The following is a 20,496-nucleotide window of genomic DNA, read 5'->3' on the forward strand; positions in this document are numbered from 1 at the left end:
GTTAGTATGAAAGTTCACGGACTTCCATGGTCCAAAGCAGTGGATCCACTAAATGCCACTGTCTACTAAGGCTCTGTAGTGGCTAAATGGTTTTTATGCATGACGCTCAAATTAAAGGTCAGGGCTTATAATTGGGCCATTATGTCTAAATGTGTTTGTATCACCTACATGGTTCATACAATGTTTTTGTTTTGGAGTTTGATTTTAAGCCTAAAGTGGAAGTGAACAGAACCAAAATGAACTCTCCAAATATAGAATATTCAGAATACCAGTTTAGCTCTTGATGTCAGATAATATTTGGTTTCATGAACTACAGTTTAACACCTGGTATTTTCTATCAGCCACAAGGTTTTCATTTTACACTCCTCTCTCTCTCTCTCTCACACACACACACACACACACACACACACGCACACGCTCATGCACACATGCACACACGCACAAACACACATGCGCGCACACACACACAACCTAAAGGCTTCAGGGTATTTTAACAAATCTCTAGGATGCGGGTTTGCACTACACGCGTGCACACACTTCTATTGTGCACAAAGACTCTTGCATCAATACTGTCTTTATTGAGAGTGGTATTTTGAGGCAGCCATGGGAGGAGGGTGTGACAGCTCGGCTCTGAGATTAAAACAATCCTCTCTTGATTTCTTCCTCACTCAAAGGAAAAGCGGAAGCTGTCTGTTATCCTTTGTTTCTATTATTATTCCCCATTTACAGTTTGTTCACACGGGTCCCTAAATGAGAGTCAACGATTTGTCTTTTGTGTCCTTTCTCTCTTTTGCTGAGAAACCTGTGTCAGATAAGTCAGGCTTTACTGTAAGAGGGGGAATGCCCAGAACGTAAACTTAGTTGCAACTCACGAAAAAATAAAAAAAATAATGTGTTGAATGCTGAAAATAAAACACTATTTTCTGAGGTGTTTCCATTTACAGTTTTTCTCAATTGCTTACACACTATTTATAAATGTACCAAACCGTAACGCCTTCTACCAAAAGAAAAATTTCTTAAAATTATAAACACTATTTCCCTGATTTACACGATTCAGAATTGTCAAATGGTTTGTAAAAAAACCCTTCATCAATCCTCCAATTTGTCTCTGCCTGCATCATGTGTTCATTAAAAAGGCACTGCCATTCATTACTATTAACTCAAGTCATCGCAGTTGCCACAACAAAATTACATACAATTCAACACTGAGATTAAAAATTGTTCACACACCACTCAGAAATTACTATAAATTGATACGACATGGCCATACATTTATCCGAACAGTGAGTAAAGACTAATGTGCGTTGTTTTTTTATTTGGTGGGCTTTTTGTCTAAAGGCAACGTTTGGCTTTGATGTAACATTACTTGGTTTTGAGTGGAGAGTTTGGTTTTGACGTGGAAGTTAAATTTTGTGAAGGTGGTAGTGCAGTTTTGCATTTGTGTTTAGAGTTAGGGGGGAAAGGAGAATCTAGTGAAGAAATGTGCCTTAGCAAGTGAGAAAAACTAATTTACACGTGAAATGTTTTTATACTAACTCTCTGTGTCCCCTGTTAACTTTGAAGTCCATCCATGCTATTGAAAAATCACTCACAACATTAAAGCCAAAACTCTAGAGTCCTTTTATTAATTCTTTTGTGACTTGGAAATCAGTCTGTATTTGATTTTACAGTATTAAATAAAACAATAGCTGTGTTTAGAGTTTTTTCATTTGGGTTACTGTGTTTTCTGCACTAACCTCAAGTAGCAACAGGCACACAATAATCATCTTTACAGAAACTGTACTGATAATACCATATGACAATATTAGACCAAGTTACTTTGAGCAACACCATATAAAGAACAGGAAAATCTAATCCCAAAGGATTTCGTTCTGTCCCTTGTGTAGCTTTTTATACGTTTCAGGCAAATTCACGGAGCATCTGCAGGCGCAACTGTGCCACTGCAACGTTATTCTAGCATACAGAGTGTGATCAACCGGAACCACAGGTGCCAGACGCAAAAGAGTGTGACAGACCAATACATGACACTGTCTGCACTCTGATTGTACAATAGTGTTGATGATAATGATGATGATGATGATGCTGACAGATTTATTGGGCAGTGGCTCAGCTAACTGCCATTTCTTTCCCAGGACCTTGAAGGTCATGTAACTGTAAAACCTTTATGATGTTTGTGTTCCAGTCTAAGTAGGAAACGACTGAGAGCATGTAGAAGAGTTGCTGACCCTGAGGCTGAGAGAGACAAGTCAATAGGAATGGGTGAGCACAGAGAAGGATGGGTGAGAGATAGAAATAGGAAGGATGTTTGCTCTCTTGGAGAGGAAAGTTACCACGATGACGACATGTTTGTTGGCCATGAGTGACACAGGTGTGCTCTGATGTCATAACACAAAAAGATTAATTTGGGTTTCTACAAAGATCCTTTATATTTACAAGTAGAGGTGAGCACAGCAGTTAGAGATAATAGATGGATGGATGGATGTCTAGTTTTTAAAATGCTGGGAATTTGTAATGATGTTTATATGGCAGAGCCTGAGGAAATATTAAAAGGCCATCATCATACATACAGCACACAGTACACATTAAATATTGTATCATCCAGGACACTTTTGTTTGAACAAAGACTGACATGATTAATGAATCAGATTTTGTGCTGATATAATAACCAACTAATGTACAATATAGGCTTATAACTAACACTTCCCTACTTCAAGTTTAATTTCTAATAAAACGTTGCATGTTTTTATCAACGTTACTGGGCACTTGTGCTTATAATCAACAAATGAAAACAAACTGTATCAGCAGACATTTCTAAACACAGACATTACAGTAGGTGATTCCCAAAGTGACTGTGCTACTGTGTGTGTGTGTGTGTGTGTGTGTGTATAAATAAGCATAAATGTGTGTGTATAGCACATCTTTGTCTGTTTATTATATTGTGATATACTGTAAGTGCAGCTGTAGATATTTTCTTGGAAACATTCCATGTACCTTCAAAGTCTAGGGCTGCCCGATGCAGTTTGATGAGTGTGTGCCTACATGCATGTAGTCATGAACCTGCTTTTGTGTGTGTGTGTGTGTGTGTGTCTGCACATGTAATGTGCGTGTGTGTGAGAGAGAGTGTGTGTGTGTGTGTGTGTGTGAGAGAGAGAGAGTTTGTGTGTGTGTGTGTGTGTGTGTGCGTGTGTGTGTGTTGGTATTGGTGGTGGAAGGGGAGGAGGGGTGGAGGTTCCTTATCTAGAGGCCACAGGCAGCTTTTGAGGCTCTTATCAGCAGCCACCATATTGTACTAGCACATCCTCTTGTCCAGCAGGGAGCGGAAAACTCTCCTTGCAACATGGTTCCCTCTCTGTCCCTCGCTCCCTTTCTCCCCCCACAACCCCCCCTTCCCTCGCTCTGTGTCTCTCTCTCACCTCACATTTGCCAGTGCTACAACTCTCCGACTGGCAACCAACTACTCGAGCATTGTGTCTTCTTGGCGAAGACAGTGAGAGACAGACAGGACAGTGAAAAAGAGAAAGAGAAAGAAAGAATGAGAGAGGTGAGGATGACATGAAGAACGGGAGGGGGGAACAGCAGAGACCCACACCATCCATCTCAATGCTTTGAGTGTGTCTTCGTTCAAAGGAGAAACTTCACACCAAAAGACAAATATGTTTAGTTGGATTGTTTCATTGTGACTCATCCGTTTGCGAATATTCATCACTTAAAAAATGTACTTCTAATCATTGATTTTTAACTATTGAGGGTTTGAGCAGTAGCAGACAGTTTAGCTTCAATTTTGACTTTGAGGGACTGACAGAGAGTGACAGCGGCTGCAGTGGAGTGTGACCGACCTGAAGGAGGAGGAGGAAGAGGAGGAGGAGATTAAACACTGAGGAGATACAACATGTGCATTCACAGATCACTTGAATGATTTGGCATTACAGACAGACGGGCCACACTGGATGTCACTAACATTTGTAAGTATTCCAGATTACTTAATGGTTTATTTTATTTTGTTTTAAATTATCTAGTCATTGTAACTGTTAATAAAATCATCTGATAGAAGTTTATGTCATATGTCAAGCATGGTGGAGCTAATTGTACATTTATTAATATATTTTAGGGAAGTGTATAACTCTAGTAGTGGTCAAATTTAATTAAAAGAATAAATTAGCACTAGAAATTACAATTTAGGCAAGTGAATTGTTATTTTTCACAGACCAACCTTTGTATTTGTAGTTTTGATTGAATTTGGCTATAACGTAACCATTAATTTGTGTGTGTCAGTTACACAGACACACAAACACACACACACACACACGAAGAAAAAAGCATATTTGATAAAATATAGTGCAAAGAAATAAGTCAAGTCAAAAACTAATTATATTGAATAGGCCAGAATGACACATTTGGCTCAAGGCCCTAAATGAAATATTAGGTTTAAAACATCCGTAACATATTTCATTTGATCAACTGAATCAAACTATTACTATTAATTCAGCTCGCTGTGCTCGTTGTGCTTGTTGTGCTCGTTATGCTGGTTATGCTGGTTATGCATCCGAGGATATCTGCCTGACTTGAAAGAACATCATATGCTAAACAACAATAAAATATAGACAACATAAAATCATTTATGCAGCTGTTTATGCTTTAAGCAAAAATAAAAATTTTGCACTTTGCATTTAATGCAAAAACTTTTGATGATGAAACAATAATTATATACAATAAATAGATGCTGATGAAAAATTTGGGCCAACCCTACACACTTTGTGAAAAAGAGAACTGTCCAAAAATAAAGTCATGACCACTAGAAAAGACAAAACAGGAACAATTGCAATTGCAAAACCTGTGAAATCATACAGTAAATAGTTTTATGCCTTGCATAAAGTACAAATAAATACATTCTTAGTTACAGTAGTACAGTAAAACTGTGAATTTACTTCCTAGTAACATTTTAAAATCCCAGCCGAACTGCAATGAAACATACATTTGCAATTTTTAATGAACTGCATTCACATGCAATATTTTCAACACCTTAAATTACATTTTATTAGAAGAAGAAGGCATTCTGACTATTATCATATGTTATTGCTCTTACCATATCACAATATATCCTCAGTGCATTTTTCCTTTGTTCAACAGACTCTTTGATATCCATCCAATCTTCACTGGACTGGGATGTTTTGAATGCTTAAAAGGATTTTGACTCACATCCTTAAAATACACACAGACAGACAGATAGATGGACAGACTTATTAAGAGCAGTCGCTGGAGAGTCATTCAAATCCTAGACTCTGCTGCTCAGGATGTGCCATCAGAAAAATACACATATCCAGTTTTATTTAGACAACAAAAGCTCCACGCTGCAGCCACTAAAGACACCACTGAAGTATCCCTCCATTCATGACTGCAACCCAAAGTAATGAGGGAATGAACAACGCCTTTACTCACATTCCAGTTACAGTAAAATTATACAACAGTGTGCAAAAATAGGAATGATGGGTAATAAGTCTGGATCATCGCTCCATTGTAGTCTGGATTGACTGAAAACGTGCGTACAGACATCGACAACAACAGGAGAAGCTGATGGATTACGGGGGGGTTGGAGGAAACTTAATATTTGTAGTTAGGTAGAGCTGAAAATATTGCGAAAGCTTCAGGAAAGTTGAAGAAAGGAAGGAAAGGAAGTGGAAATTACAGGTTATAAGTCACCTCTATGGAAACGACACACATACGTGGATAGGAGAGGTTTAAGGGCTCTGTTAGTGCAGTGGCTCTCATACACCTATAAAGACACTGCAGGTGACACTGACACACACGCTGGGCAGCTGAGGGAAACCGGACTCCTCCTGAGGGCTCATCACCATGATGGAAAAACTGAACCCCACCAGCCCACCTGCTTCACCACCAGAGCTACCTCACCCCTCCTCCACCTCTTCCTCTGCCTCCTCCCCATCATGTGCCTCTGTTGAGCCGCACAGTCCTCCCCAGAACCAGACTTTAGCATCCTCAGATACTACCGTCAGTCCACATGTTGCCAAGAGGACAAGGCACAAGCAATTCACGGATGTCCTCACCACGACAGTCACTATGACGAATGTGTTAAACAATCACCACGCAGAAGCAGCTGCTGCACCTGAAGCCACTAACATGGACACCGTGGATGTGCAGGAGGAGAAGCAAGGAGGACCAACAATCCCCATCACAACCCCCGCTGCTTCTGCCAGCAGCTCACCAACACTTTCCTCTCCTCCTCCACTCCTCCCAGCACCAGCCAAGACCTCGCTATGCCCTCTACCACCTCCAACTTCCGCATCATCCTTACCCCCATCCTCCTCCTTATCATCGCCTCTTCCTCCCCACATTCCAGTCATTAGCCTTGGTCACAGCAAGCCCCCTCTACCTCTCCCCAGCACCCCTTTGACTGCCCTGCATCCAATTCCCAACCTCCTGCACCGGCCCCACGGGGACCTTTGCCGCAGCCAGCTGACCTGTTTGCCTGCGGCCACTCCTGGAGGCCCAGGAACTTCAGGAGGTCCTGGAGCCCCTACAGCTCCCTCCTCGGGCCCCCTGTTGCCTCAGCAGTACCTGCCAACACACACATTCTTCCCTAGGTGAGATTGTTTTTTTTTTCAAATTTATTTTACCTTTTTAGATATATAGTATCTTTCCTATAAGAAATAGTAAGCATTGGTGAAAATATGAAAAAAAAAATACAGGCAGAGTTGAATATAAAGCAGATTTAAATATAATCCACTGAATCTGTCAACTCACGCTTTAGATACAGTTGTTTAAAGTGCAGGTCATTTGACCAGAGACATCTCCAGTCAAATGGAGATGACTCCAGCTTTAGCTTCATTGAAGCCAAATCCTCACTTGTTTTGTGCACTTTTTCCTGCTCAAACTCGTTAAATATTTAGCTATGGACATTTGCATTGACATGTAAATTATCTAACTTATTGTAGACGATCATTTTTTATTTTAATGCAAGTTTGAAAGTGCACAAGTGAACACAAAGGTCAGAACTGCCTCTGCTAAACTATAGTATACCTTATTCCTGACTTGTCTTCATATAAAACAGTAAAACAAATCACACTTACAGTAATTTAAATTACCTCCATTAAAACGTGTCATTGTTTGATTGAGTGGGCTTGTGGTAAGTCTGACTGGGCCTCGGCCTATTCTGGATTCCCTCAGACCTGCTTCTGACCCCCAGACAGGGACCCATAGCACTAACAGACAGTATTGCTGGTGATTTTCAACATTCATGTAGCAGAGATGGTTTATTAAATAATGTTGTTGTCATAATCAATCAATTTCAATGTCGTTTAATGTATCTTTATGTCTTCTCTATGTAACTTCTTACACTGTGGTATTAAACAACAAATAAATGACACATCTGCATTTACCTCTTTTATTTTAGAAATTTAAACACGTTTGAAACGGAGTCATATAATCTGAGAAAGTTCCATTATAGCTTCCTCAGTCAACACCAATGATAAAGCCACTTTGTTGGTCACAATGCCAAGTTTCTGTTTCATATGAAACCTCAACTGCTGGGATTTCGTGACTTCCCACTGTGATTAATAACAACTGCATTGCACGGTTATGTGCAATTGATGAAAGTTCTCATAGTAAATTTATTTATAAGAACATTTATTCAACATGCATTGTTTTTTGAAGGTTATTTTGTGTGTTTGATACTGAAAACGTGAATATATCTCTTTTTAAACTACATATCCCATTTTAATTGCAGCTAAATTTAGTTGTTGAACTTACAAAACTCTAAAAAACTCTTAAAGCTTTTGGGGGCCTGAGGAATTGGCAGCTCTTAGCTTACTCTCATGAAAAAGGCATTCATTTCCAGACTTTATCAAAGCTCTCCTACTGTTCATTTATTCTCTGCTCCAAAAAGGATTTTCCACAGTTTCTCATAGTGTAACAGAAGAGCATCAGCTATGTAAAAAGAAGGACTTTTTCACAGTGGCTACTTCTATGGTTTCCCCATCTGTCATGGAGGTCTGGGAATACAATTCCCTCTCTGGTTTGTTTGTTACAGGAAGCATTGATCTATTTCATCCCCCTGAAGAAGAATCAGCTAGCAACTAGACTTAATGAGACTGGGCTAAAACTCTGCATGCACACTCAATCAATGCCACCAGCATAATCACATCTCAGCTAACAGCTTCCACCATCTTGTTTTCTTCATCTACCGTCTAAGGTTTCTTTTTGCTTTGTGTTATTAAAAAAACAGAGAGGCTGAAATGATCCAACAAATATTTAGCTTTATTTTTGTATTATTTGTCGAATTTCGCATTTTCACAAATTATATCATGTTTTGATCTTTAGCTCTTACCTGGGTCCTTCAGGAGGAAACTATGTTGCCATCAACAACAGCCGGATCAAGAGGAGACCCTCGTCACACTATGAGATGGAGATCAATGAGTGTGAGTTCCTGTGCATGAAAATAAAGAATCACTTTATCAGATTGTTTGAAATTGTATTGGATGAATTGTTACCCACAGCATGGTGCATTAAGTCTGATTAAGGTAAATTACCTAAAGAATAAGGATGTCTCTACTCTTCTATATCTTGTCTGTAGCTTTCAGTCCTAAACCCATTAGTTCCTGCTGAACATATCACACATTTGTTTCATAATTAGCTAGAAACGATTCTTTATCTTAAATTAGTTGATAAGTCGATTTTAAATGTATTTATTAAGTGGATTGCAAATTTTCATTATTTTATTAGAACTTTCTTGATAAATTCGTTCACACCCTCTGTTCCCTAACTTCTTCTTCTTTTCCTTTCGGCTGGTTCCTTTCGTGGTCGCCACAGCGAATCATGTGCCTCCATCTAACTCTGTCCTCTGCATCCTCTTCTCTCACACCAACTAACTTCATGTCCTCCCTCACTACATTTGTTCCTAACTTATTATACTCAGTTTAAAGTTATATTGCATCCTTAGATATGTAATTTCATCGTAGGGAAATGCAAACTTAACTCTAATCCTCCACCCAAGAAGTGTATTCAAAATGTTTTAAATAAAAAAAAAAAATAATGCAAAGATTTGCTTCCCCTTTTGGTTTTGCACACTGACACAGTTTACATGTATGTCTAACAGCTGGAGGGTGTCCTCAGAAACTTGCTCGCCGTGTCTTCACCAACAGCCGTGAGCGCTGGCGCCAGCAGAACGTAAACGGGGCTTTCTCTGAGCTGAGAAAACTCATTCCCACCCACCCGCCAGACAAGAAACTCAGCAAGAATGAAATCCTCCGTCTGGCTGTGAAGTACATCAACTTTCTGGTCACTCTGCTCAATGACCAGGCCCAGGACAAGAGCAGGGACTCAGCTGAGGATGAGGCTGAGGATGAGGGTGCTGCAGCTGGTCTCAAACTGACTCCTCTTTTACAAACCCACGCTGCTTCGCCATCTTTAGCCCGTCCGGCTATGGCAACTGCCCGAAGAGACAGAGACTCTACAGACTCAGTCATCGCCCTCACCAATTCCCCAGCAACATCCAGTTGCTATGGTGACACAGACAGTGAAGAAAGCTTTGGAGCCAAGACTTCTTTAGTGAGCCACAGCATTTTGGGAAAGGTCAAGGGTCAGATGAGGATGGTGGCGGCTACAAATGATGAGCGGTGACACCAAAAGACAGCAAACAAAGACATGAGTGCCACTGAGAGTTTAAATGTCACAGTGACGGAAAGGGACAGGACTCTCAATCATCACCAGATAACAGTGTTTGAGAAAATCTTCAATCACCTAGCACCTAAAGATCAAAAGTTGTGTGAATAAGTGAAGGATTTGTGGCGATGTGTTGTAGTCTTTACGTTTTTTCCAGTGATGTGCAAACATTGAGAGTGAAGATCTATGTTTAAGTAAAATAATGAAAATGCTTTGGAGCAAGTTGAGAGGCATGAGACATCATATTGTCAGAGAAGTAGGGCTGGTGGTCCCACCCTTACATTGTGACACACTTGTACCAGACAGAAATAAAGTGTGTTTTAGTTTGCTGTTCCTTATTTGACATCCTCTTATTGGGCTCCAAAGACTGCTCTTTGTCAGCACGATTTCTCAACGCATCCACATGTTTTGCCGCTCTCAGTTTAGGGAACATTCATGTATCCACAAAATGTTCACTCTGTAGTATCATAGTATAAGATGTTCACAACAACAATCTGATTATAAATCTAAAAAGAAATGCTGTGCAATCAAATGGGTACAATCATTAATTCCTACCACTTAGTTGTTGTTTGAAACAACAGCATGTACAGAACTCATATGTCCACATATCCTTAAAAAGTCAACACAGGAAATATATCCCACACATCACATGGGCTGAACAGCCAAAGCCAAATTCCATGTTTTTGTTTGTGCTGCTCACCCGGATGACAGATTGATAGAGGTACTTTTAACAGGAGGACCACAAACACCAGTTAAAAATAAATAAATTAAAATACTGGGTAATGCAACACCCTGCAGCCGGATGTAGCTGCTCACAGACATTATTGTGACAATTCCAATCCTGGAAAAAAAACAAAAAAATTGTTTCCTTATTGTTAACCCATGAACTTTTAGAGTTTTCCTATTGCAGCACATTTTAGGGTGGGGGTGGGTTGTTGGATGTGCCTTGTAGATGTTATTGGTGTGTTTGTCCATCGTGTATATGTGTGTGCAAGCGATCAAGTGGATGTGGTAAAGGCCCAGCAAAAGATTTATGTAATAACACCTACTGTAGATTTGTGGTTGTGTGTTAGGACGGTCAGGGTGGATGTGGGATGTGGTTAGAGATGGGGATCCGCATGTTATAGGGGTTACATAAAAAGTTTTAGTTGCAGCTGTGCGTTGCTGCTCGTGTCCTTCTGCCTGCAAGCTTGGCTCTATCAAGTGGCCAGGAAACACCTACAGTTAGTGCTGTCTCATTGATGGCCAACGAGTTTCCTGGAGGAGGGGTGGTGGCGGTGTGTCTATGTGTGAGTGATGAGTGTTTGGACATGTGGGGTGGCAACTGTCGCATGGAAGAAGGGAGTGGGGGAAACAGAAAGAGAAAACAGCCACCAGGATGCTCTGGGAACTTTTATACACCAGGTTTCGGTAACACACAACAGGAAAAGCTGCTTTCACAACACTACTACGACTTCTCCTGCCCGCTCTGCTGTACCAGGCTGGTCTGTTCCCTCCCTTCTACACTCTGAAACCACAGGCAGGTTCACAGACTGAGGCACGGGTCACGCAAATTAAGAGGAGCACTGTGGTGTGACTGCAGTTGCACACACTTTACATTTTTCAGAACAAACACAATTGAGTTGGTGTGCTGGTGGAAGTTATTTAACTTTATCCAATGTTGCAATACACTTCCTGATGTTGTGGTTTGATGCTTTAGACAACAAACCTTTTTCACAGCAGAAATTTTGACTTGTTGCAGTAGGAAAACAGTGGTACAAAGAATGAAGTGCACCTTTGTTAATGCATCTATAATCCAGCAGCATGTATGAAATGTCAAAATTAAAACAATGTGTCATTATCCCTCGGCTCTACAGAAATGTATACTGACTTTCACTTTATTATCTAGCTGTCTGGCCAGCAACAATTTGTTTAGTTTATTGTCACAGTTCTCAAATTAAAGTTTGTGGACACAGCAGGTACCTGTTTTCAACAAGAAGTAACTAATTAATATAATATAAAAATTAATAAAAGCCCAGTACACTAGGTGAACAGACACAATTAGTGAATACTCAGTGCATTTATCAGCTAAAAAGACAAATATACAAAAACAGAACAGCACAGTGAATTTCGACCAACACAAGTCAAAATAAATGCTTCTTTATAACTACTGCAAATAAATAATGCAAATAAGTGACTGTTTGTTGACAAGTCCACCATATCAGCTTAAACATTTATGTCAATGTGGTGTTCACAGCTGGATTCTGTTGCAACCAAGGGAACAAAAATTATTTGCTGCTGTGATGAGCATTCAGTTAAAAAAAAAGAACAACACGGTTCGCTTTATTGATTAAAACTTTACTACTCGACATCATTACTGTCTGCATTTATTCATTCAGCACAAACAGCTTACATACTAAATACGTAACTACAGGTATTCAGTTTAGTTACCTACCAGCACCAGCCATGTGAGTTAAATTGAACCCATGTGTTATAGCATGAACTCACACATCTTAAATCCCACCAGAAATTAACTTCTTTCATCAGCTTTATCTCTAGATTCTGTAAGTGGAGTCTTACAACCTGATTCAACACTCTGTTTCTGCAGCCTGCAGACTTGTCATAACAGAGACTGGACACCTTTCCAGTTGTCCCAGTAAGGTGTGTTGGTGTTACACTGGGCCAGTAGACACAATACAGGATTCAGGCCTCTAAATGGAATTCAGCCATTATTTGTTTTTATTTTGTAACCTGAGTATTTCCTACTGTGAAATGCCAGAATATTTTCAGCGACAAAGGTAGAATCACATCTGTTTGCAGCCTCGTCATCTATGAAGGCAAACTTGACTACCTACTGTGTTTGGCTCACATCTTCAATTTTACCAACATTATTTTGTAAAAATCACACCTGTTTTTATTTTAACTTTTTGAGCTAAGATATTTAAAACTCTTGAATCTTTATAGTAAAATACTGCAGTGATGCACTGTTTTGTCCATGAAAATAAAAGCTTACAATTTAGGCCATGACTGCAGGGGTGTTAACCTTCTCTCCTTCTTCTGATACAGGAGGCCTAGCAGGGTGATGCTGGCCAGTCTGGCACTTAGAGATAATGCCCTGGTCTCCACCCCACTGTTGTGCCCTCTTGCCACCCACCCACATCCACATTCACACACACAAACACAGAAAGGGACTATATTCTCCAGTAACTGTACTGATTACTGACTCATGTGATGAGTGGTAATGCTAAATGTTCTTGGTCTTAATGCAGCTTTAGCTTGCAGACAATGAGAACACTGCAAGATGTAAGGCAGACTGAAGAGTGAAAAAATGTTTTCAAACATGCTCACCGCTTAATAATAAAAAGGACATTCAGACACAATCATTTTATATTGAATGTTTAATGTGAACTAATGAAAATTTAAACATTATAAAGAGACTGATGCTGTAACCGTTACAGTAAATACTGTATGCACAACTTGATGAAGGACTTAAAATGTTTATATTTATCCTTAATTGATTTGCTGCTTACATTTTGAGATAGAAGTTTTGACCAAAGAATAATTGCATTATTATCTTATTTATTTCACAGAAATTTACATCTGGGAAACATTTATTAGACATGCTGCTAAATACTGTTCATTTACTATAAAATGGACATAAGACCATACAAGTTTATTATGTTTAAATTTCATTTCATTCTGTATTAACAGACCAGACCAAATTTTGTCCTTTATTAATTGTTGGAATGATCATACATTTTTATATATATATATATAAAAAATGTATGATCATTCCAACAATTAATAAATATATAGTGGGGTATATATAGTGGGGTATATATATATATATATATATATATATATATATATATATATATATATATATATATATATATATATATATATATATATATATATATATATATATATATATATATATATATATATATATATATATACACACATATATATATATATATATATATATACACACACACATATATATATATATATATATATACACACATATATATATATATATATATATATATATATATATATATATATATATATATATATATATATATATATATATATATATATATATATATATATATATATATATATATATATATATATATATATATATATATATACATATACATACATATACACCCACACACAGTTGGGGGAAAAACTTTGCATCCCCTTATTTTGCAAAAGAAAAGTAATAAAACATAGATTTTGTTTTTCTCAACACGTTTGATACTGAATTAGCTAGTACAAATTTTTAATTAAATTACCAAGGGGGATGAGAAATTGTGCACCAATGTAATTTGTAGTATTTTACAATTTTTTTTAAAAATACACTCCTTGTCCATTTTTGTTACTTGTGAAGATAAAAGAACATTTGTACCAGCTGAATGTACATTGTTATTATGTTAGGTTCAGGGTAACAGTAATTTTGCACCCCCTTACATGACATTACAAAATAAGGGAAAGCAAATTTTTGCATGAAATGTATTGCACTTAAAAGGAGTATTTTCTGTTCAATCTTTTTATTTCAATTAAAAAAGCGACACTAATAGAAAGATGTTTAAAAAATATTTTCCAGTTTGTTTTTTTATATCATACAGTTTGATGTTACTAATTTACAACACATAAATGTTCTTACATTTGTTATACATGCTCTATTCAGTCATTCAGTTTTCAGTAACTTCTCTCCTTGTTTTGCCAAAGAGCTCATGCTATTGCTCACTGTTCTCTCTACATTATTCCCACCGTCATCTGTCTTTCGTAACATGTTTTTATTGCTGTATTTTCGTCTGCCCACTTCAGCAACCACAGATCCAGCACCTGCCCCGACTGCTCCTCCAATCACACCCCCCAAAAACACGCCAAGAACCAAACCCAGTAATGCAGCCCCGATAACTACCTTGGGCACCTGTTTAACAGTGGTCCCAATTTTCTCCCACATGGAGCTCTCAGCCACCATTTTGGCCCCTGCTTTGGCCCCTGAGCCCACTTTCCCCCACACTGGACTCTGTGCCAAAGTCTTTGCCCCAGCTCCAATCCCAGCTCCGACACGCACTGAACTGGCTGCCATCAGCTTGGCTCCTGAACCAACTTTTTCCCACATCGGACTAGCTGCCACAGCTTTTGCTCCAGATCCCGCCCATGCAGAACCATCCACCACTACCTGGGGAACTCTATCTCCTACTAGTTTGGATACATGTCCAGCACTGGCTCCCACCTTCTCCCACAATGAACTATCAACCACCATTTGCTGGACATTTTGTGCTCCACTTCCAACTGCTCCCCACACTTGACTACTTTTCACCTGCTTTGCTCCCTCATTCACCCACACAGAGCTATCTGACAACAGCTTGGGTAACGTTTTAGCACTAGCCTGCACTTTTTCCATAATGGAACTGAGGAATGAAGGGTACAAGCTTGAAAGCGTAACAGGAGGAAGGCTCTCAATATTCATGGCGCTTACACTCATCTCTGCTTCATCCCTTGTTTTCTCAATCTCATCCTCTCTAATGTCCTCCTCTGCCTCAGCCACAGGCTGCATGTAGGAGTAGCTGTGTCCAAAGTTCTCTCGTTTTTCTTGCTCTAGCTTTTTGCCCCTTCTCTCCTTTGCCATCTCCACCTGTTTCTGCCTCACTCGGTCCTCAGCCTCCTGAAAAGCAGGGCAAGAATAACTCTGTCCTCCAGCCTCCTTAACTGCCTGCTCCACCTTTTCCAGCAACTCCACAACATTCTTCCTTTCATTCACACCTCCTTCTGGCTCCATCACATGAAACCTGTCCCCACATTTCTCCACAAGGTTCAACAAATCCTTCCTCTGATTGGCAATGTATGCCTCCACACTGTTTTTTCCTGCTTTCCCGCTCGCCATCAGTTTATCTGCATAAGTAAAAAGGATAAGAGTGTGTTTCTGAACTGCTTCTGGGCCAAAAACCTTCTCAAGGGCCCAGAGAGCCTGTAGCTCAGTCTTTGCAGGGTGGTCTAAAGGGATGCAAAGGAGGAAGGCATGTGGTCCAGGACTGGAGAGAGCAACACAGGAGGAGATCTGAGCTCGTACCTCATCGGGAGTGTGCTCTGAATTGAACCAGTCTGGAGTGTCCACCACTGCCACCTGCAGGTGAGGAAGAACACACACACACACACACACACACACACACACACACACACACACACACACACACACACACACACACACACACACACACACACACACACACACACACACACACACACACACACACACACACACACACACACACACACACACACACACACACACACACACACACACACACACACCTGTCAGACTGTATTGTTTAATGACACACAACAAGAAGTTTCTATTCTTTGGGGTTCAGAAAAATAAAAACAATAAAACCTATTACAACACTAACCCTTCTTCCTTCAACTAGCGCTTTCTTTTTTTCACACTCCTTAGTAACCCCTGTGAGGCTGTTCGAGTGCGAATCAAACTCCTCCCGTCCAAGTATTTTGTTTCCAACTGCACTCTTCCCGGTTCCAGATCGTCCGAGCAGCACCAGACGCAACTCCGAGGAAGGTGGTGAAGATGAAGGGTGTGAGGAGGAAGAGGGGGCATAGGTTGGTGAGGAAGATGAAGGGTAAGAAGAGGAAGAGGGGGCAAAGGCTGGTGAGGAAGAAGAGGGGGTTGAGTGGGAAGAGCGGGCAAAGGCTGGTGAGGAGGATGAGGAGAGTGAGGAGGAAGAGGGGGCAAAGGCTGGTGAGGAGGAAGAGGAGGGTGAGGGGGAAGAGGGGACAAAGGTTGGTGAGGAGGATGAGGCATATAAGGAGGAAGAGGGGGCAAAGGTTGGTGGGGAGGAAGAGGAGAGTGAGGGGGAAAAGGGGGCAAAGGCGTGTGAGGAGGAAGAGGGGAGTGAGGAGGATGAGGCGTATAAGGAGGAAGAGGGGGCAAAGGTTGGTGGGGAAGATGAGGCGTATAAGGAGGAAGAGGGGGCAAAGGTTGGTGGGGAAGATGAGGCGTATAAGGAGGAAGAGGGGGCAAAGGTTGGTGAGGAAGATGAAGGGTATAAGGAGGAAGAGGGGGCAAAGGTTGTTGAGGAGGAGGAGAAAACAGGTGAATGAAGAGAAGAAGTAGGAGATGCCTCGGGGGAATGCTCTTCAAAGCTGCTGATTCTGTGGTGAACTGAAAGTTGTGTGGAATGTAGACAGGTATGTTAAAAATCATAAAGGTGAATTGTTATGTGATGCATGAGACTGAGATCCTGTGACTTACAAGTAGTGATCATTTTCTGAGCTGATTTAGTTTCTGACATTTGTGAGAGTATAGCTCCATCTACAGAGGAGGAATAGTAAATATAAGTTTGACGCAACTCCTGCTCACATTTATCATGTAGAACAACACTGAATACAAAATGTGATCCATTTCCCTTTACACTTACCTTCATTGAGCTGGAAACCGGGCTTCCTCTTCAGCTGCTTATCCTCAGGCAGCTCTGAATAGGACTCAGGCATTGGTGCTGGAGTTGAATGAAGCCCATTAGACCCTTGCCTTCCTCCGTCTATGTTATCCCTCTCTTCTTTTCTTCTCCTCTCCAAGGTGGATCTGTACACCTCTCCTGTACCGACACTCCTCGGTGTTTCTGTGTCTTGGATGCGTGTTGATGTGACCATCTCTCTTTTCTGTACAGTGTGAGCTCCATAACTTTCCTTAAGTTCTTGTTTTCTTTGTTTCACTTCTTTTTCCTGTTCTGCTTCAATGTGGCACAAGCCATTTAGCTGCACCATATTATCCACCTGTTACATAAATAAACACACATATTTTCTGTAGGAAACGTCTCCCATACACACATATACAAATACAATTAACATTTAATAATTCCTGCAGTTAATCTCCACCATGGAATAAATTCTAATGTCAGTCAAACTCATTAAATACCCAAACCAGTCCTGGGTGTTATTTAACCAGGGCGTTTCTTTGAGAAATACATTAAACATGCTAAGCAACCTTCTCAGACAACTAAAACAAAGAATTCTAATACACGGAGTACATAATAAAACTGAATCCTGGTTTTAGAATTGGTAAATGGTGCTTAGCGAAGTGTGTATGTGCAAATGCTACACTGCTACACTGCTATTCGTTTAATTGTCCTCTGCTTCTTACCTTCTCCAGCAGCGCTCTGACCTGGTCCCTGTTTTGTCGCTGACGATTATTGATGACATGGTACCTCCCCCCACAGCACTCAATTACCTTCCTCAGGCCAGGGTGTTCTTTCTGAAGATATTCCTGTGAGGATTAATTTGTCTCGTTTGAATTTAGACTTGCAGTTTCAATCAATGTCAATTTTCCAAACACAAAACAATGTAATATTGTTTGACGGAAGCATGGTGGAAACCTTTTGCCTTTATATTCAAACCAACATCAGGAGCATGTTAAAGGTGAAAACAACAGTTGATAAATACCAGGAGTGTGTGACATGTGTCAGCATGTGAGATTTAACACACAAATTCACAAAACAAATTCAGTTCTTTGATGGTTTATATGTGCTGAAAGCTAAAGCTTCTTTTAATAGTATGTCCCACCATTTGCTTCGTTCAGATATTGTAGTACAACCCCTATTTCAGAAAAAGTTGGGGTGCTGTATAAAATATAAATAAAAACAGAATGCAATATATTGCAAAATGTTTAACACATAACTTAAGTTGATTGATTTCCACTACATAACCATGTCTATTTTTAATACATGAGGACCTGAAGGCACAGACATTCAATCCTGGTTTTCAGCCCCTGTCCCATGCATACAGATATTTCTCCATATTTTCTGATTATTGATATTACAGCATGCACTACAAATAATGAAATCTCCAAAATTGTTTGTGTTATATTTAAGTTGTTAGAGACTATTGGCTGATGAATCTTGTCAGCCAAATGAATAGTGTACTTTACTATACTACCCAAAGTTAGATTGCACAGTACTAAGGTGTACAGACTAAAGTATACAAAATACAAGAATAAGGATGACTTGAAATGTTTATCTCAACTCAGAGATCAGGTGTACATGTCTAATACCTCCACTGTTCTTCCCATCAAGTAGTCTCCACAGGTGAGCAGAACCAGTGTATGATCAAGTGACTCCTTCCCAAACACCTCCTCGAGCTCTGCAGGGACACGGCCCTCCATCTGGGAACATCAGAGGAACAATCAAATAATTGCCACTTCCTGTTTGACTTACTGCACAGACATAATAAAAACACAATAATTGCATTGACAGCTATTTTTTTCCTTCTAGCCTTCATTTACATGTTCAAAAAGCAATAGATTGAACTCAGTTCCTTCAGTCCAAACGGTAAACTTCTATCACAACATAAAAACATCATCATTATAACAACTTCATTAACAAACTGGCAGAGCAACAAACTAAAACTTACCTCTGTGAATTGGTTAACAGGCACCAGCACCAAAATACCATGTGGACCTGGAGCTAGCAGTGTCATCGCTCTCTCCGTCTCCTTTCGGACACTATCCTCTGTCTTGCTGCCGCTCCAGTACCATCTCGGTGCCTCCACCAGGGTCAGACTCCTGTCCTCGAAAGAGCCATGTCGCAGCTGGCAGCTCCTAGAGGCACTGGGAGAAATTGGGGAAAGCTGACCTAGGATAGTGTCCGCTGATGATGTCTTTCCACATCCTATATTCCCCAAAAGAAGAAGCCTCAGCTCTGAGGTGGATGACCTGTAGCTGCATCTTTTGAGGTTTTCACCCATAGCTGAAAATAAAGGCACAAAAATTGGTTGCTTAAGTAAAAGCCTACAAAAACTAACCAGAAGAAGAGTGTGTCATTAAAATGTATTTTTACAAAGACTTAAACATAAATCCAAATGCCAATAAGACTAAAGGCCAGAGAGTTATTCTTTTATTCTTATATTTTGCAGTCTATTTGGACAGGATGAGTGGCATCTAAAACCAGAACAAATTAATGCTGTAATGACATTTATGTGTGCAACCGTGTTTTGCCTCTATCTTATGTGTTTGTGTCAAACAGTTATATATAACACTTCATAGTTATCGTTGAACCTCACCTTTCTTTCCTACAAGTTCACTCGCTTTTGCCTGTTGTGTAAGAATCAACCTAAACTAAGTTGAGTGATACTGGTTGTGCTTCTCTTAGAAGCTTTAATTTCACTGAAACTGTTTTAACATTTCTCACTGCATCCTTTTTTGATTCGTGTGTATGATAAGTCACACCCTGTCAGGCCTGTCAAACTACATTCTAGCTGGACTTCCAGCTAAAAATGTACCTGCAAATAGGAATGGAACAATACAACACTCCAAGTTTTCCATTCCACAAGTGAAGTATTTCATAAAGACTGAACATACTTAGCCCTAAACAGAGACTTCCATTAAAATAACAGTAAAAGTAAAGAGCCCTGTTGATTCAGTGTGTTTAAAGCTGACGCAAAACTGACAAACATTTGCCCAGGCCTACAAAAGGACGGTACACATACAACACAGTGCAGACATTTGGGTAAATTACTGTGATCTAACAATAACCCACAGGAAGCTTTGTACAATAAGTTTATAATTATTTGCTGCTGCAGATCTTTATAAAGAAAAATCTGACTGACACTATTTAGCTTAGGAACTCAATTATTCAAGTAACAGGAAACATACTTACTATAATGTGTGAGATCTTAGAAGCTGTGATCATGTAGACTCCTGAGGGCTCTGTTCACCTGACACTAAATTATGTCTCTACTTCAGACAACTTTAGTGCACGTCAGCTCCCAATCATCTACCGAACTGCCTAGTCAGGTGAAGCTCACATCCCAGGGAGC

At 39.9% G+C, this 20,496-nt stretch overlaps 2 protein-coding genes across 2 annotated transcripts; one reads left to right on the forward strand and one right to left on the reverse strand.

Annotated features, from left to right (window-relative positions):
* Positions 1-3,425: 3,425 nt before the first annotated feature.
* Positions 3,426-10,013, forward strand: lyl1 (LYL1 basic helix-loop-helix family member). The gene is made up of 4 exons (XM_067498930.1): positions 3,426-3,962; positions 5,128-6,599; positions 8,335-8,432; positions 9,110-10,013. Exons 2-4 carry the CDS (start codon positions 5,851-5,853, stop codon positions 9,631-9,633), a joined length of 1,371 nt encoding a protein of 456 aa, XP_067355031.1. The 5' UTR covers positions 3,426-3,962; positions 5,128-5,850; the 3' UTR covers positions 9,634-10,013.
* Positions 10,014-14,196: 4,183 nt separating this feature from the next.
* On the reverse strand, positions 14,197-20,481 carry LOC137123658 (GTPase IMAP family member 8). Its single transcript, XM_067497731.1, has 8 exons — positions 20,337-20,481; positions 19,093-19,427; positions 18,734-18,844; positions 17,828-17,950; positions 17,106-17,460; positions 16,940-16,999; positions 16,083-16,849; positions 14,197-15,799 (listed from the first exon to the last, which is right to left on the reverse strand). Exons 2-8 carry the CDS (start codon positions 19,423-19,425, stop codon positions 14,354-14,356), a joined length of 3,195 nt encoding a protein of 1,064 aa, XP_067353832.1. The 5' UTR covers positions 19,426-19,427; positions 20,337-20,481; the 3' UTR covers positions 14,197-14,353.
* Between the last annotated feature and the right edge of the window lie 15 nt (positions 20,482-20,496).

Source organism: Channa argus, chromosome 3 (genome assembly GCF_033026475.1).
Source record: "Channa argus isolate prfri chromosome 3, Channa argus male v1.0, whole genome shotgun sequence".
Taxonomy (NCBI): domain Eukaryota; kingdom Metazoa; phylum Chordata; class Actinopteri; order Anabantiformes; family Channidae; genus Channa; species Channa argus.

Excerpts from the sequence above, each read along its gene's own strand:
- LOC137123658 (XM_067497731.1), bottom strand. The coding sequence starts at position 19,425 with ATGGGTGAAAACCTCAAAAGATGCAGCTACAGGTCATCCACCTCAGAG. Across the intron at positions 18,845-19,092 it reads CTGTTAACCAATTCACAGAG|ATGGAGGGCCGTGTCCCTGC; the intron begins GTAAGTTTTAGT and ends TGATGTTCCCAG. Across the intron at positions 15,800-16,082 it reads CGCTAGTTGAAGGAAGAAGG|GTGGCAGTGGTGGACACTCC; the intron begins GTTAGTGTTGTA and ends CCTCACCTGCAG.
- lyl1 (XM_067498930.1), top strand. The coding sequence starts at position 5,851 with ATGATGGAAAAACTGAACCCCACCAGCCCACCTGCTTCACCACCAGAG. Across the intron at positions 6,600-8,334 it reads ACACACACATTCTTCCCTAG|CTCTTACCTGGGTCCTTCAG; the intron begins GTGAGATTGTTT and ends TTTGATCTTTAG. Across the intron at positions 8,433-9,109 it reads TGAGATGGAGATCAATGAGT|CTGGAGGGTGTCCTCAGAAA; the intron begins GTGAGTTCCTGT and ends TATGTCTAACAG.